General features: G+C 51.7%; 1 protein-coding gene and 1 long non-coding RNA gene across 2 annotated transcripts; both read right to left on the reverse strand.

The window, feature by feature from the left end:
- Nucleotides 1–371: 371 nt before the first annotated feature.
- On the reverse strand, nt 372–3223 carry LOC120393597 (C-type lectin domain family 4 member F-like). Its single transcript, XM_039518228.1, has 4 exons — nt 3101–3223; nt 2608–2759; nt 1679–1797; nt 372–778 (listed from the first exon to the last, which is right to left on the reverse strand). Exons 1-4 carry the CDS (start codon nt 3201–3203, stop codon nt 616–618), a joined length of 537 nt encoding a protein of 178 aa, XP_039374162.1. The 5' UTR covers nt 3204–3223; the 3' UTR covers nt 372–615.
- A 2107-nt stretch (nt 3224–5330) lies between these two features.
- LOC120393603 lies at nt 5331–22011 on the reverse strand. Its single transcript, XR_005592089.1, has 3 exons — nt 21854–22011; nt 8533–8686; nt 5331–5450 (listed from the first exon to the last, which is right to left on the reverse strand). It is a non-coding gene; the product is annotated as an uncharacterized LOC120393603 (long non-coding RNA).
- Between the last annotated feature and the right edge of the window lie 2732 nt (nt 22012–24743).

Below are 24743 nucleotides of genomic sequence, written 5' to 3' on the forward strand. Positions count from 1 at the left end.
CAGCCCCCTGCCTTGATCCGCTCAGGGCAGGGGGCTGGGAGCACCCCCACGAGCCGAGCCTGTAGAATTTGGTATTGGAGAGTTGTCTGGCAGCCTCCTTCCGGTAGACTACTGAGGGTCACAATGACAGTCTGGACCTATACATAGAGTGCTTCTGCCGACATGCACAGGCAGAAATTGTGGAAAAACAACATTGCTTGCCTCATAACCTAAGTCGTGCAGAACGCAATGCCATCCACAGCCTCAGAAATAACCCTGACATGATAATCAAAGAGGCTGATAACGGAGGTGCTTTTGTCAGCATGAACTGATCTGACTACCAGAAGTCAAGAAAATCATTATTTATTGGGTGATTGTGAAACAATAACTCCATGATCCAAGGATGTTATTCATTGACAGACCTGGAAACATACAAATTACAGAGCCAGCCACACTGAGTGGCATAAGGGCAGCTGTTGCTGCCACAGCCAGAAATATCACAGCAAGACAAAGCATCCCTGCAATGCATATCCTATGCGGCCCACTCCAGTGCCCAGGGCTCCTCATCGGCAGGTGGCTGGGAAATATTCTAGCTTGAAAATTAAGGTGGCTTTCTGAGGTGCTGGGACCTGCATGTCACATCCCAGCTGGTCCATGGGCCTGCTTACAAATCCACCTGAAAGGCTCAGTGCAGTTGATATCATTCCACAAATTCCGGTTCATTGGACTGATGTGAACACAGTCTTCTCTGCCTCCAATCCCCTGATGCCAGTTGTCTGGCTGATTCTCCGCCCAGAACCTACAGATCAGAGTGTTAATGTCTCAGTGGAGAACCACAGCCAATTCCTGAGCTCAGTTCTGCTCTCGGACTCTGTTGTTGGCAGGGGACCAAGACACCCAGCAATGATGCGGTGAAGCGATGCACCCCCTCGGCCACCCCTGAGAGTTCTCCACAGCTCTTGTGGCCATGGTAACGAAGGGCTTCTGATGGCCGGGGGTAGCACCTGCCCTGCGCCTGACAGGCCAGCAAAGAGCCAAAGTCAGTGTGTGGCTCCAAATGCTGAGCAGCAGCAACTCAGATCTCAGTGCCCAGAACCAGAGCAGGTGGCACAGCACGTCCCAGGCACCCCCGAGATGGGAACGCAGGAACGGGAAGAGAGGGCAGCAGGGGCCAGTCATTAACTTCTCCCTGGCCCTGCTTATGGGCCTCGCCCACAGCCCCCTGAGGTCACTGCACCGACTGCAGCTGGCTCCGGCCATGCCCCCGGCCCCACAGCCTCCCCGTGCCCAGCCTGACCGAGGGGAGAGCGCAGCGCAATCCCAAGGAGAGCGGGAACCTGCCGCTCACTCCAGACTCCCCTGGCTACACTGAGTCAACTTGGGGCCAGATCCTCAGCTGGTGTAAATCCCTGTGGTTCATTCAAGTCAATGCCGAGTTACCCCAGAGGAGGCTCTGGCCCTGGGTCTCAGTGGGCACTGAACACACACTCCGTGTTGAGGCTCCTGCGCTAAGCAAAGGGGCATTAGCAGAAATTCCTGAGAGGATTCACTGCTGTCGTGGCAGCGCCCGGGGGCCTCCCTCAGGATGAGGCCCACTGTGCCGGGTGCTGCATAGACACCAGGGGCCGCACAGACGCTGCCCAAAAGAGCTTGTGACCAATCGTGTAATAAATAATCACGTCTCTCAAGCTTTACTCACCCCCTGCTTGCATCTGCTCTGTATTCTGTGCCATCCACCCAGTGCCAGCTGCCTTCTGTTTCCTGGTCGGTGAGTCCAATCCAGTGATCTTGTTCCTGGGTCTCGTTGGAGAGAAACTCCTGCACAACACAGTTTGCAGCATGTGCAGGTCACCCAAGTGAGGCTGCAGGATGCAGCCGCAGCTGCCTGGGCTGAACAGATTTTGGGGGAGAGGAAAGGGCGTCTGGTGGTGTGAGCAGGGCACTGGGCAGCGGGAGACACGGTGTCCTGCCCCCAACGCTGACAGTGACTAGCTGGGAGACCCTGAGGGAGCCCTGGAGCAGCTCTGTGTCTGCGTCTCCATCTGTGTCACACCAGCCCCCTGCCCTTTGCAGGAGGCAAAGCTCGGAGCAGAGAACTGGGTGCAAAGTCTGGCCCTGCCGGAGGGAGGGATTTTCCTCCTCCGAAAGTGCCACAGAGGCCTGGGGTGAGGGCTGCAGTGGGCACGTGGGGAGAGAGGATTCTCTGAGAGGTGCATGGCCCCTTGCACACAAGCCTTCCAGATACAGGCTTCTAGATTGTCCAGCAGGAGCTCAGGCCTGGGGAGAGGGATCAAAGGGGTCCTCACTGGGAAAGGCCATTGGGTTTGCAGGAAATGCTACATGGGAAGTAGGGAAAATCGGAAATGAGCCTGACCCCAAATCCACCTCCCCCAGCACCGCAGACTCTGGGAAGTCCAGATCCTGGCTCTGTTCCTCTGCCACATCTCTGCTTTTCAACTGATGAGTGAAACCCTTGAGTCAGGTTCCAAGGCTTCGCATCCCTTGCGGGATAATTTGCCACAAGACACATCACAGATTTGCAACCTCAGCTGCCACCTTCCACCTCTTTCTGGTGTGAAACGAGGCACTGACCCATTATCCAAGCCCCTAGGAGCTTCCTGCGCTCACCTGTTCCGCCTGGGAGGAGACAGAGGTCAGGTGCGAGTCCTGAGACACACAGAACTGCTCGGCCTCATCCCACGACTTCATTTCGTGTGAAAAGTAATAGAAGTTCCCATTGAAAAACCTCCAGCCCCTGGAGACCTTTGTCAGCAGGTAACCTAGGAGCAGAGACTGAGGTGAGAAGCCCAGGCTAACGTCACAGGGACACACACAGGGAGCTCAGGGTTTCTAGTGCTGCATTTCCCTTCCCCTTCAGCTGCCCCAAAGCCAGAGAACTTCTGAGTGGGTGCTCCCATTAGGCTAACGAGGCCTAGGGTGTAATTTAACTCCACACCGATCACCACGGTGTGGGCACAGGTGCAGCCTCCGGTGATTTTCAATGGAAGAGAACTCAGGGCTGGTGAAAGTCGCTGCGTTGTCAGTCTGGAAGCCTGAAATCCTCCGTTCATCCTCAGCAGCAGCAGAAATGGCACCAGCCAGCACTGCAGCTAGTACTTACTGCAGCGACCTTGCACTGCTGCTCGCGCTGCACTGACGTTGTCCAGCCGGATCTGGATTTCTCCATAAGCTGCACTGACGTTACCCAGCTGGGCTTTCAGCATCCGGACTCCTGCCTGCACTTCATCCAATAGCTGCAGAGCTAGAAGAAAGTCACAGCGATGTCAGTGGAGATGCAGAACAATTGATTATCAGCACGTGCGGTAGAGCAGCACCTGCAGGCCCCTGTGTGCCAGGCGCTGTACGGACAGGAGGGGACAGTCCCTGCTCTCAACAGCTCACAGTCAAAATAGACGTGAGGTGGGAGAAAAAAAGGATGATTTTCCTGCAAGAGAACTGAGGTGCAGGGAGAGGTGCCCAAGATCACACAGGAAGTTTGCAGCAGAGCTGGGAATTGACCCCAGCTCTCCTGAATTCTAGCCCTGTCCCCCCAATCACCCCAGCCACCTCCTCCCAATCGCTCCCCCCTTGTGAGCTGTGAGTGGGTCCCCTGCAGCATGGGGCAGAGCTGGGGCTGCAAGAACATCCATGGCCCCGAGCCCTGGCCCCGGGCTCCAGGCCGGGATTTTGAACAGCCCAGCATTCAGGCGAGTTCTGTGCCGGGGTTTAGTTCAGGCCCATTTTCTGACTGGATGCTGAATAACCTGATCCATGGACGGGTTTGTATGTGCAGCCCTGTGCCAGACAGACAGACAGTTGTGAGACGTGGCAACAAGGGGGCGCTCTGCCTCCAGCAATGGGACTGTGGCAGGTACCCAAATTATTGGAGCTGCACAGGGAGGGCTCAGGGACTGGGGGGCAAATGGAGACCCACGAGTGCAGCTCCACTGACGTTCTGCTTACACCAGGGTCTGAATTCGGCCGTGTGTGTCTTATGAGCTGCATCCGTCTTTCCCGCCAATGCAACCCTGACAGTACAGGGGCCAAGGCGAAAACTATGGAGCGAAGGGAGCAACAGTGAATGGACGGAAGATGGTGACCACTAGGCATCCTGCGCAGGAGCATGGGGCGGATGCAGCCAGCCTGCCACTGCCAGGAAGGGAGCTAGGAGGGAGCCTGGAGCAGCCACCCGTCCCTGGGAACAGAGCCTCCATTGGCAGAGGAAGGTGCAGAGCAGCAGATCATTAGACAGGGGGACGGGACCACCTGGCAGGGAAGTCTACGGAGGGGAGCAGGAGGATGCCAGGCACCCACCATCCCTGTAGGCAGGAGAGTGCTCAGCGTCCAGGCCAAGGGAGGGGAGCTGACCCCAACCTGATGCCTAAGACCCTCGTCCTGCGACTTACTTTCCGATCCCTTTGCTGACGTGTCCGAGGAGTCGTCAGGCTGCAGAGAGACTTGGAGCTTCTGCATCGCTTCTTCAACCGCTTGCAGCTTGCTCTGTGCCCGGAGATCTAGAAATCACACGTCTGCAGGTCAGCGACTGAACCGAACTGCGGCTGGAGACCAGCCGCGCCCAGAGAAGGAACATGCTCCGAGCGCGAGGCTGTTCTCTATGACGTCTTTTATTTTAATCTTGGACAGCTTCCCTCCCGAGGAGGGACACCGGCACAGCCAAGGCCCCGTTCGGGGCTCTCTCCTGGTGTATGTCACAGAGCAGTGACCTGGAGCAGCCGGCTTCAGCCTCAAGAGATGCGGCTCCCTCCTGCTCCTCGCCCGGGCCCGGCTGCCAGGGAGAGCGGCCGAATGTGCTGGGGGAAGGCGCGGCGGGAGAAGGACAGAGCCCCCCGCAGGTAACTCTGGCAGGGCAGGGAGTGCATGGTGGCCCTGGGCTGGGCGTGGGGGTCGCTGGGCAGAGGAGACACGTGGGGCAGTCACGTGTCCTCCCTTTTAGATTGTGGCCCCCCAGCACGGGGAGGCACCAGTCGTCTTTGCCACTCACTGCCCCTAAGGAACAGGGGCTTGTCTCCCCTCTCCTCCAAGAGCTCTCCACTCCAGCGCCCTGTTTTCAGCTGTTCGCTGGCTCCAGGGCAGGGACAGGGCAAGGACAGAGCAGGGAATTAAACCCAACAGTCTGAGTTTAGAAAGTTTGTGCTAGTATCAAACCAGCAGAGCAAGATCTTGCAGCTCCATTCGAACTCCCTAGAGTAGGAGATTCATTTGGAGGGACAGACTGGAAACGCAGTTGGTATTCTGCTGAAATGTGGAGGTGTCCCCCTCCCCTGCAGTTGACCTAGCTGGCCTGTATGGAAGTTGGCAAACGTTGGGCTTGGAGCTGCAGTTGAACTTACCTAGAAGTATCACAGCAAGGAGGGACGTGGCCAGGGCCAGACCCAGGAGGAGAAGGACAGCAGTGACGACGATGCTCCGTGCCCTGTGCCGCCAAAGAACCAATGTCTCAGGAGGGTTTCCTTGAAGGAGAAGAAGAAACGTATCCATGGAAAGTTACAGCTCAGATGCCACTGACCGAGGAAACTCCACCCCCAGATCCAATAACTGTTCCGTAACACCATCCTCTTTGGAACCGCCTTTCAGGTGGTTGAAAGCAGCTATCAAATCCCCCCTCCCTCTTCTCTTCTGCAAACTAAACAATCCCAGTTCCCTCAGCCTCTCCTCATAAGTCATGTGCTCCAGCCCCCTAATCATTTTTCTTGCCCGCTGCACCCTTTCCAATTTTTCCACATCCTTCTTGTAGTGTGGGGCCCAAAACTGGACACAGTACTCCAGATGAGGCCTCACCAACGTCGAATAGAGGGGAATGATCACATCCCTCGGTCTGCTGGCAATGCCCCAACTTGTACAGCCCAAAATGCCATTAGCCTTGGCAACAAAGGCACACTGTTGACTCATATCCAGCTTTTCCTTTGTCGCTGCAGAGAGCCTAGCTGAGCTCAGTGCGTAGCTGCCGCTGCCTGCAGCCGCACCATAGAATCATAGAATCTCAGGGTTGGAAGGGACCTCAGGAGGTATCTAGTCCAACCCCCTGCTCAAAGCAGGACCAAACCCAACTAAATCATCCCAGCCAGGGCTTTGTCAAGCCTGACCTTAAAAACCTCTAAGGAAGGAGATTCCACCACCTCCCTAGGTAACCCATTCCAGTTCTTCACCACCCTACTAGTGGAAAAGTTTTTCCTAATGTCCAACCTAAACCTCCCCCTCTGCAACTTGAGACCATTACTCCTTGTTCTGTCATCTTCTACCACTGAGAACAGTCTAGATCCATTCTCTTTGGAACCCCCTTTCAGGTAGTTGAAAGCAGCTATCAAATCCCCCCTCATTCTTCTCTTCTGCAGGCTAAACAATCTCAGTTCCCTCAGCCTCTCCTCATAAGTCATGTGCTCCAGCCCCCTAATCATTTTTGTTGCCCTCCGCTGGACTCTCTCCAATTTATCCACATCCTTCTTGTAGTGTGGGGCCCAAAACTGGACCCAGTACTCCAAATGAGGCCTCACCAGTGCTGAATAGAGGGGAATGATCACGTCCCTCGATCTGCTGGAAATGCCCCTACTTATACAACCCAAAATGCCATTAGCCTTCTTGGCAGCAAGGGCACACTGTTGACTCGTATTCAGCTTTTCGTCCACCATAACCCCTAGGTCCTTTTCTGCAGAACTGCTGCCCAGCCATTCGGTCCCTATTCTGTAGCAGTGCATGGGATTCTTCCATCCTAAATGCAGGACTCTGCACTTGTCCTTGTTGAACCTCATCATATTTCTTTTGGCCCAATCCTCCAATTTGTCCAGGTCCCACTGTATCCTAGCCCTACCCTCCACTTCCATCAGCCCCATCTCCCTGCCTGCCTTCTGACCCTTCCTTTGCATCTCTTATGTGTTCAAATCCGGAACAGCTGCCACACGGCATCTGGATTGCACTGAAACCAAAGGGGATAAACAGGCCTTTGTTCAGCTGAGACCTGTACAACCAAACATAAGAATGTGAAAACGGCCAGACTGGGTGAGAACAAAGGTCCATCTACCCCAGTATCCTGTCTGCAGACAGTGACCAGTGCTAGGTGCCCCAGAGGGAATGAACAGAAAAAGGGAATCATCAAATGATCCATCCCCAGTCGCCCATTCCCAGCTTTTGGCAAAGAGGTTAGGTACACCATCCCTGTCCATCCTGGCTAACAGCCAATGATGGACCTGTCCTCCATGAACTTATCTAGGAACTCTGTTATGGTCCTGGCCTTCACAATATCCCCTAACAAGGAGTTCCACAGGTTGACTGTGCATTTTGTGAAGAAATACTTCCTTCTGTTTGTTTTGTTTGATTTAAACCTTCACTTGGTGACCCCTAGTTCTTGTGTTATGAGAAGGAGTAAATAACACTTCCTTATCTACTTTCTCAACACCAGTCATGATTTTATAGATCTTAGTCATATTCCCCCTTAGTTGTCTCTTTTCCAAGCTGAAAAGTCCCAGTCTTATTAACCTCTCCTCATATGGCAGCCGTTCCATACCCCTAATCCCTTTTCTGAACCTTTTCCAGTTCCAATATATCTATTTTGAGATGGGGCAACCACATCTGAATGCGGTATTCAAGATGTGGGTGCACCATGGATTTAGATAGAGGCAATAGGATATTTTCTGTCCCTTTCTTAATGATCCCGAACATTCTGTTCGCTTTTTTGAAGCCGCTGGACGTTGAGTGGATGTTTTCAGAGAACTGTCCAAAATGACTCCAAGATCCCTCTCTTGAGTGGAAACAGCTAATTCAGACCCTATCGTGTTATAAGTACAGTTGGGATTATGTTTTCCAATGTGTGTTACTTTGCATTTATCAACATTGAATTTCATTTGCCATTTTGTTGCCCAGTCACCCAGCCAAAGCCCTGAGAGGGGCCCCTTGTGCTGGGAGCTTTAGGAAAACAGCCTGGTCCTTATCTCAGAACTTCCAGCTCCATTTGCTCCTTGTCCTTGGAGGAACAGGTTCCCTTCCCTCCCCATCCCCGAGCCCTGGGGAAAACCCTTCTCTGCTAACACAGCTACATCTCCCTAGCCCTGCTCACGGTTAGACGCGTGTGCTCGGGCAGGGAAGGGGCAGAGGGTAAGGAAAGGAGGTGTCACTGTGAAATGGGGGGATGAGAGGGAGCTGGTCCCCAGAGATGGGGGCTGTGAGGATTCGACCCTGGTGATCTCCTCCTGGGAGAGGCTGATGGTGGCAGTGAGCTGGGGAGGGGGAGCCTGGCTGGCTTTTATGGCCAGCCCATGGCACTGCGCTGCCCGGCAGGAGGCTGGGATGCGGGGCAGGGACTCCCATCTCTCCCCCTGTGCCCTTCTCCCGTTGGGGACTGGCAGGGGAGAGAACGCACTGGGAAGCACTGACCAAGCACCCTCGCCCACTGCCAGTGGTGCTGTCTGGCCAGCACAGGGCTGAGCTCTGGGTTCGTGGTCAGTGGAGCAAGCGATCGCTGCCCAGGACGCTCTGCAGAGACCACAAAGCCAAGGAGAGGCCAGCGGGAGTCCAGGGTCCGGTGCAGCCTCTTGTGCTTACCTTTGGGCTGGGGAGCAGCTTCCGTCATCGGCATGTTCTCATAGATATTGTCCCTGGCCATTGTCCTGCCTTCGCGCTGAGCCGAGCCCCTGATCACTGGCCTGTGGGTCCTTTCTGCAGCCTGCTGGGTTAGAGCCTCCCTCTGACAGCAGCCCTGGCCCAGAAATAGAAATGGGAAGTGATGCCTGGTGGTTGGATGAGGGAAGGAGGGGTAGTGGGAGGTCTGGAGATAAGAGATGGTTGCACGGGGGAGGGAGGTGGAGGGGAGAGGGCATGGAGGACAGAGATGGGTGGATGGGGGAAGGAGGCATGAGGGAAGAGGAAGACAGTGCTCTGTTGGCAGTGCCTGGCCATAGGTGCTGGATCTAGGGGGGCTGCCGCACCCCCTGGCTGGAGGCGGTTGAATGGGGAAGGAGCGGGATGGGGGAGGGGAGTGGAGGGGTGAGGCAGGTGTATGGGGATGGGGGGAGGGGAGTGGAGGGGAGAGATGGGTGGATGGGGAAGGATGGGGGAGAGGAGAGGCGGTTGGATGGGGGAAGGAGCGGAACGGGGGAGGGGAGTGGAGGGCAGAGGCAGGTGGATGCGGGAAGGAGGCGTGAGGGAAGAGGAAGACAGCGCTCTGTCGGCAGCACCTGCCCATAGGTGCTGGATCTAGGGGGGCTGCCGCACCCACTGGCTGGAGGCGGTTTCCATCACATGCAGGGTTACAGTTCGGTTCAGTGGCTCTCAGCACCCCACTATTCACATTGTTCCAGCCCCCTGGGCCCAGCCTTTCATGGCCCCCTCTTGCAGGTGGGGCTCTGGCGAGAGCGTAAAGGCATCATCCCCGTGTGCGGCGCGTGCGATTGGCTGTCGGAGGTCGTGCAGCGGAGGGGCTGGGCCTGGGGAAGCCTGGGCCCTCTCCCCTCCTGGGATACCCCCAGCTCCGCCCAGCCATGGCATCCTGCTCTGTGTCCTGGGTCCACTTGTGTTGTGGGGCCTCCAGCGTCATCCCGCTGAAGCACGGTGAGGGGCAGGCTGGGGGCAGTGTGGGGGCCAGGCCTGTGTCCTGCTCCTTGCCCCCCGACCATGTCCCCTTCCCCCTGACCGTGGCGCCCTGGGCAGTCACCCACATCGCCCGCCCCGAAGGCCGGCCCTATCCTGGGGCATCCACAACTGTCCAAATCTGCATCTTTTTCCTGTGTGTGACCATCCACGGGTGGGAGTTCTGCTGTCCAAAGAGACAGACCCTGCTCACTGCTCCGGCGGTAACATGGGATGAGAGGGGGCACGTGTGGAATCAAAGGTTAGCGTGTTACACAAGCACTCCTGGTGAGTACGAGCAGCACTGGCACAAGCAGCCAAGTGGGCACATGCCCAGCGATACACAAACGTTGGTGGCTGAACGCCGACATGACTTTGTAGCGTAGACACGGCCTCGGTCGCCATCTCTGGGGCTGTACAGGAGGTTTCCAGGAAGGACAAGCAGCCTTGCTGGCTTTTTCCTCTCCACTGATCACTCCCAGTTTGTCGAGTTTTGCTGGGAAACTTCCCCAGCCAGGCTGAGTTCAGTCTCCAGCTCCCTAGGTGAGACCAGGCTCCACATGCTCAGCTCTGCTCTGGCTGCTAGTCCAGGGCTGCTGCCTGCTGGGGGGTGTCTGGGCGCTGGGCTAGGAGACGACAGTTTGGATCTTAGTGTAGTTGTGTAATCGACACCTTGAGCCCTGCACCCCTTGGTGAGGAGGGGAAATCCTGGGACCGACGCAGCCTGACTCCTGCCCTGAGAGGATCCCGGCCAGCAGAGACCAGCCCCTCTGCAGTGACCGAGGGGTCCAGAGTCAGTTCTGACCCGGAGAGTCCAGAGGGGGGACACATACATTTGGAGCCCCCCCCCCGACAGAGACTGGGACATGATCAGTGTGAGGTCAGAGGGGAATGCTCGGAAGGTGTGGCCCAAACACCACAAGTGAGTGTTGTGTTGTTACCTTGCACTGAAATACACGTAACAGCAACAGCACCGGGAGTCTCTGTAAGGAACCCCACAGATTTACTGCCGAACCGCGCTGCTGAGGGGACTGAACAGTGTCCCGCATACTGTCTGCGAGGGGCTGTGTGTGTGTTAAACGTTCGCTCACTAAGAAATTGTCTGGGAGTCTCTGAGCTGACTGGCAGCTGTCGTTAACCCCTACAGGCAGGGGCTGGTACCGTAGCTCTGAGCTTCAACTCTGTGCAAAACTTTTCTTTTTTGAAGTCCTGAAAAGACAGAGCTCAGGCCTGCGCTTCAGCAGGGAGTTGTGCTGAGGGGGAGGGATAGGGGGTGTCACAGTTACACATAATTCTACCTCCGCCTCCCCCAGCCCATTGCATCTCTGTGCCCTGCTGCAGCATCATCACTGGTCCAGTACGGCCTGACTCCTGGCAGCGGCTTCCCCCTCCCCTGACAGGTGGGGGGTGTGGAGCCCGGAGCCCATGGAGGAGTGGAGCCCGGAGCCCATGGAGGGGTAAAGTTAGGTGCTTTTCGCCTGGAGTCCTAGGAACTGGGGAAAAGTGGGTGTCCTTGAATGTGTGAGTAACAGAGAATTTTGTGCAGGTAAGAAGTTTGGTGGCGAGAACGCAGGCAGCCTAAGGTCTTTTGGACTGAACTGGTAGAGCCTAACAGCGTAAACAATAGCAAAGTACCTGGGCCTTGTGTCGGAAAGGGTCACTGCCTGTCTGGCAGAATGGCCACCCCAGAGCAAGAGAGAGGAAGGGACCAGGAGGGTGGGGGCGGTTGAGGGTGGTTAGTGGGACAAAGCTTGTGCCCATTGTTAAGGGGCGGTTCAGCGAGGAAAGCAGGATCAGGCCCAAACAAGCAGGCAGGCAACAGGTGGGTGGTGTCAGGGGCGGGCTGGCCCTTTTAGGGGATTTGGGCTCAGCCCCATTAGTGTGCAGTTAGCCCCCACTCCAGGTGATGGTTTGGGAAGCTGGCTGGATCAGACATCACGTGATGGTAGCCTGGGGTAGGGGCAGGGCTGCTTGTAAAATGGAGCCTGCTGTATCACAGAGGGGAGACAAGGGGCTCAGAAAGACATAGGGGGCTGGTGGGTGAGGTCCAGAGTCTTGCAAGGGCCTGGCAGAGCTCCCTCGCTCAGGGAGAGCTGGTGCCTGGTGCCCTGATAGACGGGGAAAGGGCAGAAAGAGACTTGTGGAGGATCCAGAGGGGATCCTGGGAGCATCTTCCCCCACACCAGCCAGAGGGAAAGGCCTAGCTGGAGCTACCTGAGTGAGGGCCAGGAGCCAACCCTTAAGGCCTGGTCGTCACTGCAGAAAAGGGACGTTAACTCAGAGAATCATAGAACCATCGAGCTAGAAGGGGCCACAAGTGTCGTCTAGTCTAACCCCTGTCAGGCTGCCGGGTTTGCTGTGTCTAAACCATCCCAGACAGTCAGAGAGCCTTTGAAACCCTCCAGTGAAGGAGCTTCCACAACCTCTCTAGGCATCTGTTCCATTCTCCTACTGTTCTTACAGTGAGGAAGTTTGTCCTGAGATTTAATCTCGATCTGCTGTGCTGTAGTTTGAACCCATCGCCTGTCGCCCTGCCGTCTGTGTCAAAAGAGAACAACTTTTCTCCATCTTTCTTATGTCAATCTTTCAAGTGTTTGAAGCCTGCTGTCATGTCCCCCGTTAGTCTCCTCTTTTCCAAACCAAAATACCCAGTTCCTTCAGTCTTTGCTCAGATGACTTGCATTCCATTCCATCCCTCTGACCATCTGTGTCCACCTCTGGATACTCTCCAGTTTCTCTACATCCTTTCTATACATTGGTGACCAGAATTGGACACAGTTCTCCAGCTGAGGCCTACCCAGCACTGGGTTGAGCGGTACTGTCACCTCCTGTGACTTGCATGCGAGGCCTTTGCTTTTTCTGAAACAGCATCGCATTGCTGACTCATGTTGAGGTTGGGATCCACCACAATTCCCCAATCCCTCTCAGCAGTGCTGCTGCCAAACCAGTTTCCCCCCATTCTGTATTTGTGCATTTGGTTGTTCTTCCCTTTGTGTAGCACCTTACGTTTGTTTTGTTGAATTTCATGTTGTTGTCTATAGCCCAGTTCTCCAACTTAGCAAGATCCGTCTGAATTTTAGCTTTATCCTCCAAAGTGTTGCAACCCTTCCCTCCTAGCCTTGTGTCACCTGCAGACTCGATCAGTGTGCTCTCCATACCTACAGCCAGGTCAGTACTGAAGATGTTAAACAACACTGGACCTAGACCTTGAGTTAACTAACTTGAGGTAAAATCTGAGTGAAGACAAGGCCGTGTGTAGTTTTCACATGAGTTGTTAGCAAGTCAAGTTGAAGCCTGTGGAGGAGCCTAACAACTAATGTGAAAGGGCAGCTTGACCCCATGTCCTTCCTGATAAGAATTGTGTTGAAGTTGCTGATGCATGCATATTAGAGGAGCAGGATGTGCCCTCAGGAATGTGTCTGACAGAGTCTCAAGGCTGCAAACTCTGGGAAAAACTCACACTTGGTTAATCAATAATCAGAAGGAAGCCTCTTGCTGGGCCATTGGAATTGCTTGCAAGAGGGGGAAAACTTTGAGGCAGGGGGACTCTTCAGGACTGGTCTCTCCCTCTGGAAGCATCTTGTGTTCCCCACCGGCAGACGGGCTGCCGCTGTGCCACTCGAGAGCCACACTCAGCTTAGGTAATCATCGAGGGGTGGGGGTATTTTACTAACCTGTTGCGGACGTGTGTGAGTGCTTGAGACTAAGTAAAGTTTAGCTTGAAGTGGAAGCACTCTTGTGTTGTCCTGTTTGTGCAGCCATCTATCCGTCAGATGCCCTGGACGGCCATGTGTCCCGTGATTTATTTCTGACACCATCTCACACTGGGTAAACGTTACCAAGAGCTTTGGGTTGAAAGGACCCCGGGTAACAGAATTTGGAGGCCCCAGTGAGGATTGGTAGAGAGGAAGGAGATGGGTGGTACAAACAGTTTGTAGTTTGTCCATTGCAGTAGGAGGTAAAAGACGACAGGGTGGGGTCGCTCCCTACAAGTTCCTGTGTCGCAGTTCGCGAGTTAATTTCTGGATACATTCCGTTACTGGGACTCAGAACTCAGGCTGATTGTCTGCTCACGTGGAGAAATTATGTCCAGAGTCAGGGAACCAACTCCAGGACACAACCCCAAAGATCAGAGCTGCCAGACCTTAACACTCTGCCAATGACACTGTGCAGAAACTGGAGTCCCCTAGATGGACCTGGCCATCAAGAAAAGTTCATCTGTCTTATTGGGAGTGGTGAGCCCTGTCTGTGTCGCATGCAGTCTGTTTTTGGTGGTTGTTAAGAAATAGAGGTTATGTAGGATGTTACTGTGCAAGACTCTTTCCCTGGTAAAAGACCCTGTAAACCCGCAAAAGATTAAGCCCTGAGTCCACAAGGAAAGGGTGTTTGCTCTGAGTCCACAGGGACAGGGTATTTGCCCAGAGCCCATGGAGGAGTAGAGCCCGGAGCCCATGGAGGGGTAGAGCCAGGGGTGGCTCCAGGGCCCAGCACGCCAAGCGCGTGCTTGGGGCAGCATGCCGCGGGGGGCGCTTTGCCGGTTGCCGCGAGGGCGGCAGGCAGGCTGCCTTCCACGGCGTGCCTGCGGCGGGTCCGCCAAAGCCGCGAGACCAGCGGATCCTCCGCAGGCAAGCCGCCGAACGCAGCCTTCCTGCCGTGCTTGGGGTGGCGAAATGCCTAGAGCCGCCCCTGGGTAGAGCCCGGAGCCCATGGAAGGGTAGAGCCCGGAGCCCATGGAGGAGTGGAGCCCGGAGCCCATGGACGGGTAAAGTTAGGTGCTTTTCGCCTGGAGTCCTAGGAACTGGGGAAAAGTGGGTGTCCTTGAATGTGTGAGTAACAGAGAATTTTGTGCAGGTAAGAAGTTTGGTGGCGAGAACGCAGGCAGCCTAAGGTCTTTTGGACTGAACTGGTAGAGCCTAACAGGGTAAACAATAGCAAAGTACCTGGGCCTTGTGTCAGGAAGGGTCACTGCCTGTCTGGCAGAATGGCCACCCCAGAGCAAGAGAGAGGAAGGGACCAGGAGGGTGGGGGCGGTGGAGGGTGGTTAGTGGGACAAAGCCTGTGCCCAGGGGAAGGGGCGGTTCAGCGAGGAAAGCAGGATCAGGCCCAGACAAGCAGGCAGGCAACAGACAAGGAGATTGGAAAACAGGCTGGGAGCCCTGAGGGCAGAGTGGCAGGAGTAAGGGAAGGAGCAAGTCCCGGCCTGGGGAATTCAGGTCCCTGGGGCAATACTGGGAATGGTGAAATGTGAGTTGATGGAGGCGTCATTCTGGGAGACAAACGAGTGAGTTAAGGGAAGAGAGTGAGAAGTTAACGCTGCAGAGGCTGGAGGGAATGAAGCAGTTGAACCTTGTGAAAATGTTAACAAAAGAAAAGTGTTACAGGAAGCGAATTCTTGGTGTCTTTGCAGCCGTTCTGAAGGGAAAATGGGCCCTTTTCCAAAGGAAGGTCTGTAAATAAGCCAGGCAATAAGACAATCTGCTCTGAAGCATTTGACCGAACAATTTAGTCAAATTCGCTAGAAGAACATAAGGGGTTTCTGTTGGAACTGACCTGCCCCCAACGTACACCAATGTGATCTATGGGCAGCTGTGTGAACACTAAAGCAGTGTAAGGGATGTTAAGCAAAAGAGGATGGATGTGTGTGTGTCTGTGTGTGTGTCTGTGTGAACATATTGTGTAAATATGTGGAGTGTTTCAATTGGTTTTTGTTTTGTTTTTAAATAACGCCACTAAAAAGCCATCTGAATCTTTCATTCAAAGTTGCAAAACTGCCAGACACTTTCTGCCAGGCACAAGTAACTGGTGTTATTTGGCTTTGGTATTTAGCACTTAACCCTTAAGGTACCTCAGTGCTTTATAACATTCAATATCTCAAGTTGTGGCTGCAGCAGGGTCGTGAAACCCAGGAGAAGGGGAAGAAATTCTGGATCCTTTTTTTTTTTTTGGTAACAAAATAGCAGATAAGAGCTGTAGTAAAAGAAATAAGGAAAAAAGACAGTGCCTCTCTGGAGCAACAGCAGGGGTGAGGTGCACACAAAAAAAAGAAGCAACACTAGAAACACTGAGCCTTAAGGTGGCTCTGAGTAATCAGATTGTACTTTGATGAAGGTACATGAAAACTCTGTGAGCACAAAAGAAACAGTTACACCTTATGTAAAAGTTGATATGGCTAATATAATGTTACAGAAGTACAACTATGAAAGGAAGGTGCATTTTTCCCCAGGACATGTGCAGTGTATATTGTAGAAGGGGTAAAAGAAATGCAAACAAAACATGCTAGTTAATTAAAATCTATTAGAGCTCTTAAGGGAGCCACAATAGGTTGTGTTTTCTTTTTCAGCTGGCTGGGTGTTCTGGAAACAGGAGTTGAAAGTGAAAAGAAATCAAAACTCGGGTGGAAGTTGATTTTGTCCTTTTAAGACAGGGTCTCTGAGCTGCTGATGGCTTTGGATGCAAAAGCAAGCCAGAAAGCATCTGTGTTAATGCAAATTACCTAACTGATAGAGGAAAGAGAGAACTGTCCATAAATGGCACCACAAATGAGCTGTAGATAATGAATATGCCTGGTCAGCAAACAAACTACCTGAAACCAAAAGGCTCAAATTATGACCCTCCAGAGGAAGGTGGAAAACGAAGTCAAACCTAAAAATATGAGAGGGACAGGTTAACCCCAAATAGGAAAAAATATCCTTTTTCTGTGTGTATGCAGTGCTGAAATCTGAAGACAGGTACGAAAGGGGTCTGCTTATATGCATGACACCCTACCTTTTAATTCTTCAAAACCCCAAGGATATAATTACATTAAAAAGCCTATGCAAAGATTTCAAGAGAACATTGAACACACTGGCCTCAAAAACAAATTGTCTAAATAAAAGGCATGGTATAACAAGATACTTTTAATAGACTTGATCTTAATATTAAACATTGGAATAAATTTAATGTTAATAAGTACCCCTGTAACAATGTATAGTGTGTATGATTTTTGGAAAAACCTTTAAGGTCATATGGTAATGATGCTTCTCAGCTATTACCTGTGAATACACTTCAAGCTTAGCACAGCAGAGAAACATTGCAAACTTGGTCTGCTGTATAAGAAGGCAAACCGAGGTTCACCGCCTCATGAATGTAATGACTGAACAAGGACTCCTCGTTGTTTTTGTGGATACAGACTAACACGGCTGCCGCTCTGGAACCTGTCACCATGCAAGACACTGAACTCAGCTGTATGAAGTGGAAATCCATCAACTTCATGAAAAAACTTGTGCAGATACAGACACACATCATCTTCCTTTCCAAACGCAAACAAATGGACATAATACCAAAGGACTGAAGGTAGAGAATCCATTACAATCAACATACCACACAGACCGTGGTGAGAGATTGTGCCACACTCTCAAATAAACTGCGGAACCACCTGATCAACATCCTATACAGCAAACCAGAGAGGATCAAGAATGAACTCTTATCACCTTAGACTAACCTCACCCTTGGTAAAGCAACCCCCTTCCTGTCACGTATTTACACCTGCTCCTGTATTTTTCATTTCATGCATCTGAGGGAGTGGGCTCTAGCCCACAAAAGCTTATGCACAAATAAATGTATTAGTCTCTAAGGTGCCACAAGGACTCCTCGTTGTTTATCCTGATACAGACTAACATGGCTGCCACTCTGATACCGGTGGGATAATAATTCCCCCTAAACCCTTAGAAGGTAGGAGCCATTGAAACCTGGCCTGCCTATAGAACAAAACCACAGGAACGTATGGGGGTAATTCCTCTTTGTTGCCAGCAATCAGCAAGGATATTTGTAAAAGGAAGGGATATTTTAAGCAATAATCTGTCACCTCCAAAGGGGTAGAAATACGTTCCTTTTTGTCTTTCTGAAAAGCAGGAAAAGCTGGTACCAGCTGAGGAGCAACCCAGAATACCATGGATCTATTGTTGCGACAAAGATTGTGTTTTGTGTTTTATGTTGTCTTGTGTTGTTTGTCTTGTTGCTACCATTGTTGTGTACTGTGTTACAATAAAAAAAAAAGAAAAATACTGCCTTAGGCAGAAAAGGCTTAACAACCATTTTATCTGTATTTCCAGAAACCAATGTTGCAGAAGGGCGGAGGTCAAGAAACGCCAGCCTGTTAACAGAGAAACATCCTGAGGTGGTAATGGCTCATTTAAAGGCAAAATATGCATGAGATACAGAGTTTATCTGTTGGGGGGAATAAAAGGATGGACATACATTTTTTTTTAAGGCACAAAGTGAAATAACCAAGGGAAAAAAGGGTATGTAAAAACATTGGTTACTCAAAGACTAAGGGTATGTCTACACTACGGGATTATTCCGATTTTACAGAAAACGTTTTTTTAAAACAGATTGTATAAAGTCGAGTGCACGCAGCCACACTAAGCACATTAATTCGGCGGTGTGTGTCCATGTACCGAGGCTAGCGTCGATTTCCAGAGCGTTGCACTGTGGGTAGTTATCCTGTAGCTATCCCATAGTTCCCACAGTCTCCCCCACCCACTGGAATTCTGGGTTGAGATCCCAATGCATGATGGTGCAAAAACAGTGTCGCGGGTGATTCTGGGTAAATGTCGTCACTCAATCCTTCCTCCGTGAAAGCAACGGCAGACAATCAATTCGCACCCTTTTCCCCCTGGGTTGCCCTGGCAGACGCCATAGCATGGCAACCATGGAGCCTGTTTTGCCTTTTGTCACTGTCACCGTATGTGTACTGGATGCTGCAGACAGAGGCGGTACTGCACTGCTACACAGCAGCATTCATTTGCCTTTGCAAGGTAGCAGGGATGGTTACCATCCTTATTGCACCATCTGCTATTGTAAATTGGTGATGAGATGGCAGTTATCAGTCATTCTGCACCGTTTGCAATTGGAAATTGGCAATGATGGTTATCAATCCTTTTGTACCATCTGCTGCTGTCATGGGTGCTCCTGGCTGGCCTCGCTGAGGTTGGCCGGGGGCGCATGGACAAAAATGGGAATGAGTCCCTGGGTCATTCCTTTCTTTATGTTTTGTCTAAAAATAGAGTCAGTCCTGCCTAGAATATGGGGCAAGTGTACTAGAGAACCAGAGAGCACAGCTGATCCGTGTCAGAGCCCCAGAGATCCCACAGAAATGATGAGCTGCATGCCATTCTAGGGGGTGCCCCTGCAACAACTCCACCCATTGCTTCCCTCCTCCCCCAACCCTCCTGGGCTACTGTGGCAGTGTCCCCCCATTTGTGTGATGAAGTAATAAAGAATGCAGGAATAAGAAACACTGACTTTTTAGCGAGATAAAATGAGGGGGAGGCAGCCTCCAGCTGCTATGATAGTCCAGGCAGGACATTAAAGGGTGGAGGGGAGAGGAGTGCAGCCTCCCGCTGCTATGATAGTCCAGGGAGTACAGAATCTTTTCTTTAGACACGAAAAGTGGGGCGGGCTGATGGAGCTCAGCTTCTAGCTGCTATGATGAGGACGGTTACCAAGCCTTTTGTACCATCTGCCGGGAATGACCAGGAGTCATTCCCATTTTTACCCAGGCGCCCCCGGCCGACCTCACTGAGGCCAGCCAGGAGCACTCACGGGATGATGAGGATGGTTTTCCACCATTTTGCACCATCTGCCATCAGGAAAGACGCAGCACCGGATCTACCAGCAGCATGCAGTAGACATACGATGACATTGAAAAAAGACGAGAAACGATTTTTTTTCGCTTTTCTTACACGGGGTGAAGGAGGGTAAATTGATGAGCTATACCCTGAACCACCCCGGACAATGTTTTTGACCCTTCAGGCATTGGGAGCTCAGCGAAGAATGAAAATGCTTTTCGGAGACTGCGGGGACTGTGGGATAGCTGGAGTCCTCAGTCCCCCCACCCCTCCCTCCATGAGCGTCCATTTGATTCCTTGGCTTTCCGTTACCCTTGTCACGCAGCACTGTGCTGAGTCCCTGCCGTGGCCTCTGTCTATCATAGCCTGGAGATTTTTTCAAATTCTTTGTCATTTCGTCTTCTGTAACGGAGCTCTGATAGAACAGATTTGTCTCCCCATACAGCGATCAGATCCAGTATCTCCCGTACGGTCCATGCTGGAGCTCTTTTTGGATTTGGGACCGCATCGCCACCCGTGCTGATCAGAGCTCCATGCTGGGCAAACAGGAAATGAAATTCAAAAGTTCGTGGGGCTTTTCTTGTCTACCTGGCCAGTGCATCTGAGTTCAGATTACTTTCCAGAGCGATCACAATGATGCACTGTGGGATACTGCCTGAAGGCCAATACTGTCAAATTGCGGCAACACTAACCCTAATCTGACATGGCAATACCGATTTCAGTGCTACTCCCCTCGTCGGGGAGGAGTATAGAAATTGATTGAAAGAGCTCTTTATATGGATATAAAGGGCTTTGTTGTTTGGACAGGTGCAGGGTTAATTCGGTTTAACGCTGCTAAATTTGGTTTAAACGCGTAGTGTAGACCAGGCCTAAGACTTGCCAACTGTTACTTCTTAGTCAACTTCCAGCATGCAAGCCCAGCTGAATGCATCTGGGTGTCGTATGACACTAGATGTAAGGAAAGAAAAGCCATTGCCACACCTTCCCTGATTACTATAAGGGGCAGTACAGTAAAGACCCAGTGAAGGTAGAGCGGCCCTAAAACTATCTCAATGTGAACTACTGAAGGTTATTGGAGTTCCCTGGCAGCCAGGGGGGGATGGGCAGCCTACAGAAAAGGCCCCCAAGAAATGTACTGAACTGCTTTGGGTGGAACTGGATTAGAAGCTGGAGTGCTGGATGCTACTAACATAGAGGTATTGGCAAACAAACCAAGTTATGTTCATAAAGTAAATCATAATCTGTATGAGAATAAATGTTTCTGTCATATTGTAGCAATCAGGGGATGTGATTTTGACTTTCATGTACCCGAATTTCTATATAATCAGTTAAAAGTGTCTTATACTTTGTATTCTATTGTAACACCTGTACCTCTTGGAATGGATTTAACTGCCTTCCAAACATTGCTTGTACACCCTGATTTACAGAACCAGCTAGATACTGCAAAACAGGAAGGGCGCAGAGTCATGGTCACCGTGCATCAGAATGCGGATGAAATTAAACAGGTATTTGCCAGAATTGGCCAAGACCTGTCACACCACTGGGGGGAAGTGTTATTGGGATGGTCTCCCAGTGGCACATCCTTAATTTGGCCCTGCACCTCATCATAGTAATCTTGGGGTCCCAGTTAGTAGTGTTTTTTGTTACCAGCCAAATGACATGCTGGACCTGGCACAAAATCCAGCAGTTGCAAGTCCCCCGACAGATAAGTCAGTGGCTACTGTCACCGGCACTCGTACTCCCGGGAAAGGAGGTTAAAACGATCACTTGTCAGTTGCTATGCTGGTGTGCTAAGTATGGGATGCCAACAAGAAGACAATTTGCTCACTCTCATTTGAGAGCCTTGAGCTTTCGTTGGATCTCAATGCAGGTGCATCCAGAAAAGGTGTGGCGGCGACCATGTAAAGGCCCCCTTGTGTGAAAGGTGACCTTTAAAGAGGGGAACTGTACGGGGAGATTTTGGCAAACCAGTAAAGTGCCTGAAACCACTATGGCTTATTGCTAAAAGCAGCCAAGTCAGCAGGCCGTAAAGTGGCCATGCAGCAGGCTTAGCTTGACCAAGGCAGGAGGGGAGGGGGTTCTGGGTGCCACAGAAAGGGCAGCTTGACCCCATGTCCTTCCTGAGAAGAATTGTGTTGAAGTTGCTGATGCAGGCATTTTAGAGGAGCAGGATGTGCGCTCAGGAACGTGTCTGACAGGGTCTCAAGGCTTCAAACTCTGGGAAAAACCCACACCTGGTTAATCCATAATTAGAAGGAAGCCTCTTGCTGGACCATTGAAATTGCTTGCAGAACACGTTTTCTTTAAGGGACGTGTCATTGTATTAGAAATAAGGGTGAAAAGTTTGAGGTAGTGGGACTCTTTGTGATACTGTTTTGCAGTATCTAGCTGGTTCTGTCCTGTTGTGCCAGCCATCTAGCAGTCGGACAGTCACGTCTCCCCTGATTTATTTCCTGACACCACCTCGCACAGAGTAAATGTTACCAAGAGCTTTCGGTTGAAAGAACCCCGGGTAACACCAGGTCATTATTGAAGATGTTAAACAACACTGGACCTAGAACTTGAGTTAACAAACTTGAGGTAAACTCCTAGTGAAGACAAGGCAGTGTGTAGTTTTCATAAGAGTTGTTAGCAGGTCAAGTTAAAGCCTATCGAGATGCCTACCAACTAACGTGACAAATATGACCTACCTTGTCTCCATGAAGTTTTAGCTTGAGTTAAGGGCAAACCTTTCTTCCCATCCAGGCGAGACCATCCAGAGCTCAGGAACGCTGCAGGGGACTGCTTAGCATGGAGAGAAAGACTTTCAATTAAAATTAGAATCTTTTGGTTAAACCCAAATGACAAAATCTCCTGCCACACAGAGTACAAAGAGAGCCCGAATGCACGTTCTCTTGACGTTAACACTAGGCTGGGGCGGAACTTGGTTTTAACAGGAAACCCCCCTTTCCTCCTCTGAAAATATTTCTCACTTTGGCTGTGGATGGAAGCTATCTTACAAAAATCTCCCGATGCAGTAGGGCTGGGTTCTGCCATGCTAATCCACTCTGGGTCATACCTTCCTCCACAAGCAGCCTCACTCATTTGAAGGGGACCAGCTGCAAATGCAAGGATTTCTCATACTGAGTAAAATTGGCAGAATCTCACCCTCTGGCTTGGTCTACACTACAGAGTTAGGTCAATGTAACCTGCCTTACGTTGGCCTCTCCATGTCAGTGTCCGCACCAGAGCTTTGATCCCACCGATGTAAGTACCCTACTACACTGTGTGGCAAATTGCCGGCACTATTATGATGGGTCTCGCACTTTCTCTTCTTTGGGGGGGGGGGTGTTCAGGGCACCATTTCTTGCCCCTGCATTGGAATATTAATTGCCCCACTAGTGTCTTTGAGGAGGGGAGTGGAGAGGGAGGGACCTGGGCCCACCTTCTACTCCAGGTCCCAGCCCAGGGGCCCTGAGGATAGTGGTGAACCACTTGAACTGGCAGTTCCTTCCCCTGGGCTACTTCCTTCTCCTGCCCTTCAGCTTGTGGTGGGCTTCCTGCCCTCCCTCTGCACAAGCCAGGTGCCCCTTACCTAGGGTCTAGGACTTCTTAGCCCACCGCAGCACTCCTCCAAACTTTCCTCTGCTTCCCTCCAAACTGTTCTCTGCTCCAACTCCTTCAAACTGTTCTCTGCTCCAATACCAATCCTTTCTGCTCCAACCCTCACACTGTCTGATTGAAGCAGGGGTTTTTATCATGTGACTGACTGCTGGTGCTCTAATTGGCTTCAAGTGCTCTAATTGGCTTCAGGTGCTCTAGTTAATCTATAGCAAACTTTCTTCCCCTTACAGGGAATAAGGCTCCCTTGTAACACTCTCCTGCTGCCCTCTGGCCATGCTGTATCACATATCCCCCACCCCCTGCTCAACACTATGGGGTTGGGCTACTTGGGACGAGAGGCAGTGTTGTCGCGATAGACCATCAGCGTTGCCATGTTGGCTTCCAGCCCTATGCTGTACCTGGAAATGGAAGGGCTGCAGGGATAGGAACCACCTAGTCACTCTTGCGTTCTTCTCCTTGTTCCTGTGCATCCACTGGAGCGGGGCGTGGTCTGTCACGAGGGTAAATCGTCGCCCCCAGGAGATAGTAGCGGAGAGTCTCCATAGCCCATTTTACTGCCAGACATTCCTTTTCAATAACAGCGTACTTTTGTTCCCTGAGGAGGAGTTTCCAGCTGAGGTACAGGATCGGGTGTTCCTCCTCCCCTACCATCTGTGAAAGGACGGCTCCTAGCCCTACCTCTGAGGCGTCTGTTTGTAGGATGAATTCCTTCTCAAAGTCTGGGGCTATGAGTACTGGATGGCAGCATAGGGCTGTCCTTAAATCTGCAAATGCTTCTTCTGTCGTATCAGTCCACTTTACCATCTCGGGGCTCCGAGCTTTTATCAAATCCGTCAATGGCCCTGCTCTTGTGGCAAAATGAGGGATGAATCTCCAATAGTATCCTACTATCCCTAGAAAAGCTCTGACCTGCTTTTTGCGGACTGGTCGAGGCCAACCTTGTATTGCCTCCACTTTGTTCCACTGGGGTTTCATCAAACCTCTCCCTACGACATACCCGAGGTATCTGGCCTCAGCTAGTCCTATCACGCACTTGAGAGGGTTAGCAGTGAGGCCGGCCTTCCACAGGGCGTCTAGCACTGCTTCTACTTTTCCTAGGTGCATTTCCCAGTCAGGGCTATGGATGACTATGTCGTCTAGATAGGCAGCGGCATACTTGGCATGGGGTCGCAGTAACTTATCCATAAGTCGTTGGAATGTTGCAGGGGCCCCATGGAGTCCAAAAGGGAGGACAGTGTATTGAAAAAGGCCATCGGGTGTAGAGAAGGCAGTCTTTTCCTTGGCATCCTTGGCCAGGGGAATTTGCCAATATCCTTTGGTCAGATCCAGAGTGGTTAGGTATCGGGCCTTGCCTAACTGATCAACTAGCTTGTTAATGCGTGGTATCGGATAGGCATCGAATTGGGATACTTCATTCAATTTCCGGAAGTCGTTGCAAAACCTCAGGGTGCCATCAGGCTTGGGGACTAGGACGATCGGGCTGGACCACTGACTGTGGGATTCTTCAATAACCCCGAGTTCCAGCATCTCCTTCACTTCCATCCTAATTTCTTCCCTTTTAGCTTCCGGTATTCGGTACGGTCTTATTGTCACCCTTACTCCGGGGCTGGTGACAATATGATGTTGGACCAGTGTCGTATGGCCCGGTTGTGTACAGAACACATCCTGGTTCCGGTGGATCATCTCAATGACCTCTGTTCATTGTTCTGGGGTTAATTCAGGAGATATCTTTACCTGCCCCTGTGGGTCGTCTGTCTGGGGTGGAGCTCCTCGAATGACCAGACAAGTGTCTCGGTCACACCAGGGCTTCAGTAAGTTGATGTGGTAGATTTGCTCTGGCTTTCGGCGGTCTGGTTGTCTGACCTTATAGTCCACCTCCCCAATGGCTTCCACTATCTCATATGGTCCATGCCAGCTGGCTAGGAGTTTGCTTTCTGCTGTCGGCACTAGCACCATCACCCGTTCCCCCAGCTGAAA

The sequence above is a fragment of the Mauremys reevesii genome, unplaced genomic scaffold, assembly GCF_016161935.1.
Source record: "Mauremys reevesii isolate NIE-2019 unplaced genomic scaffold, ASM1616193v1 Contig25, whole genome shotgun sequence".
NCBI lineage: Eukaryota > Metazoa > Chordata > Testudines > Geoemydidae > Mauremys > Mauremys reevesii.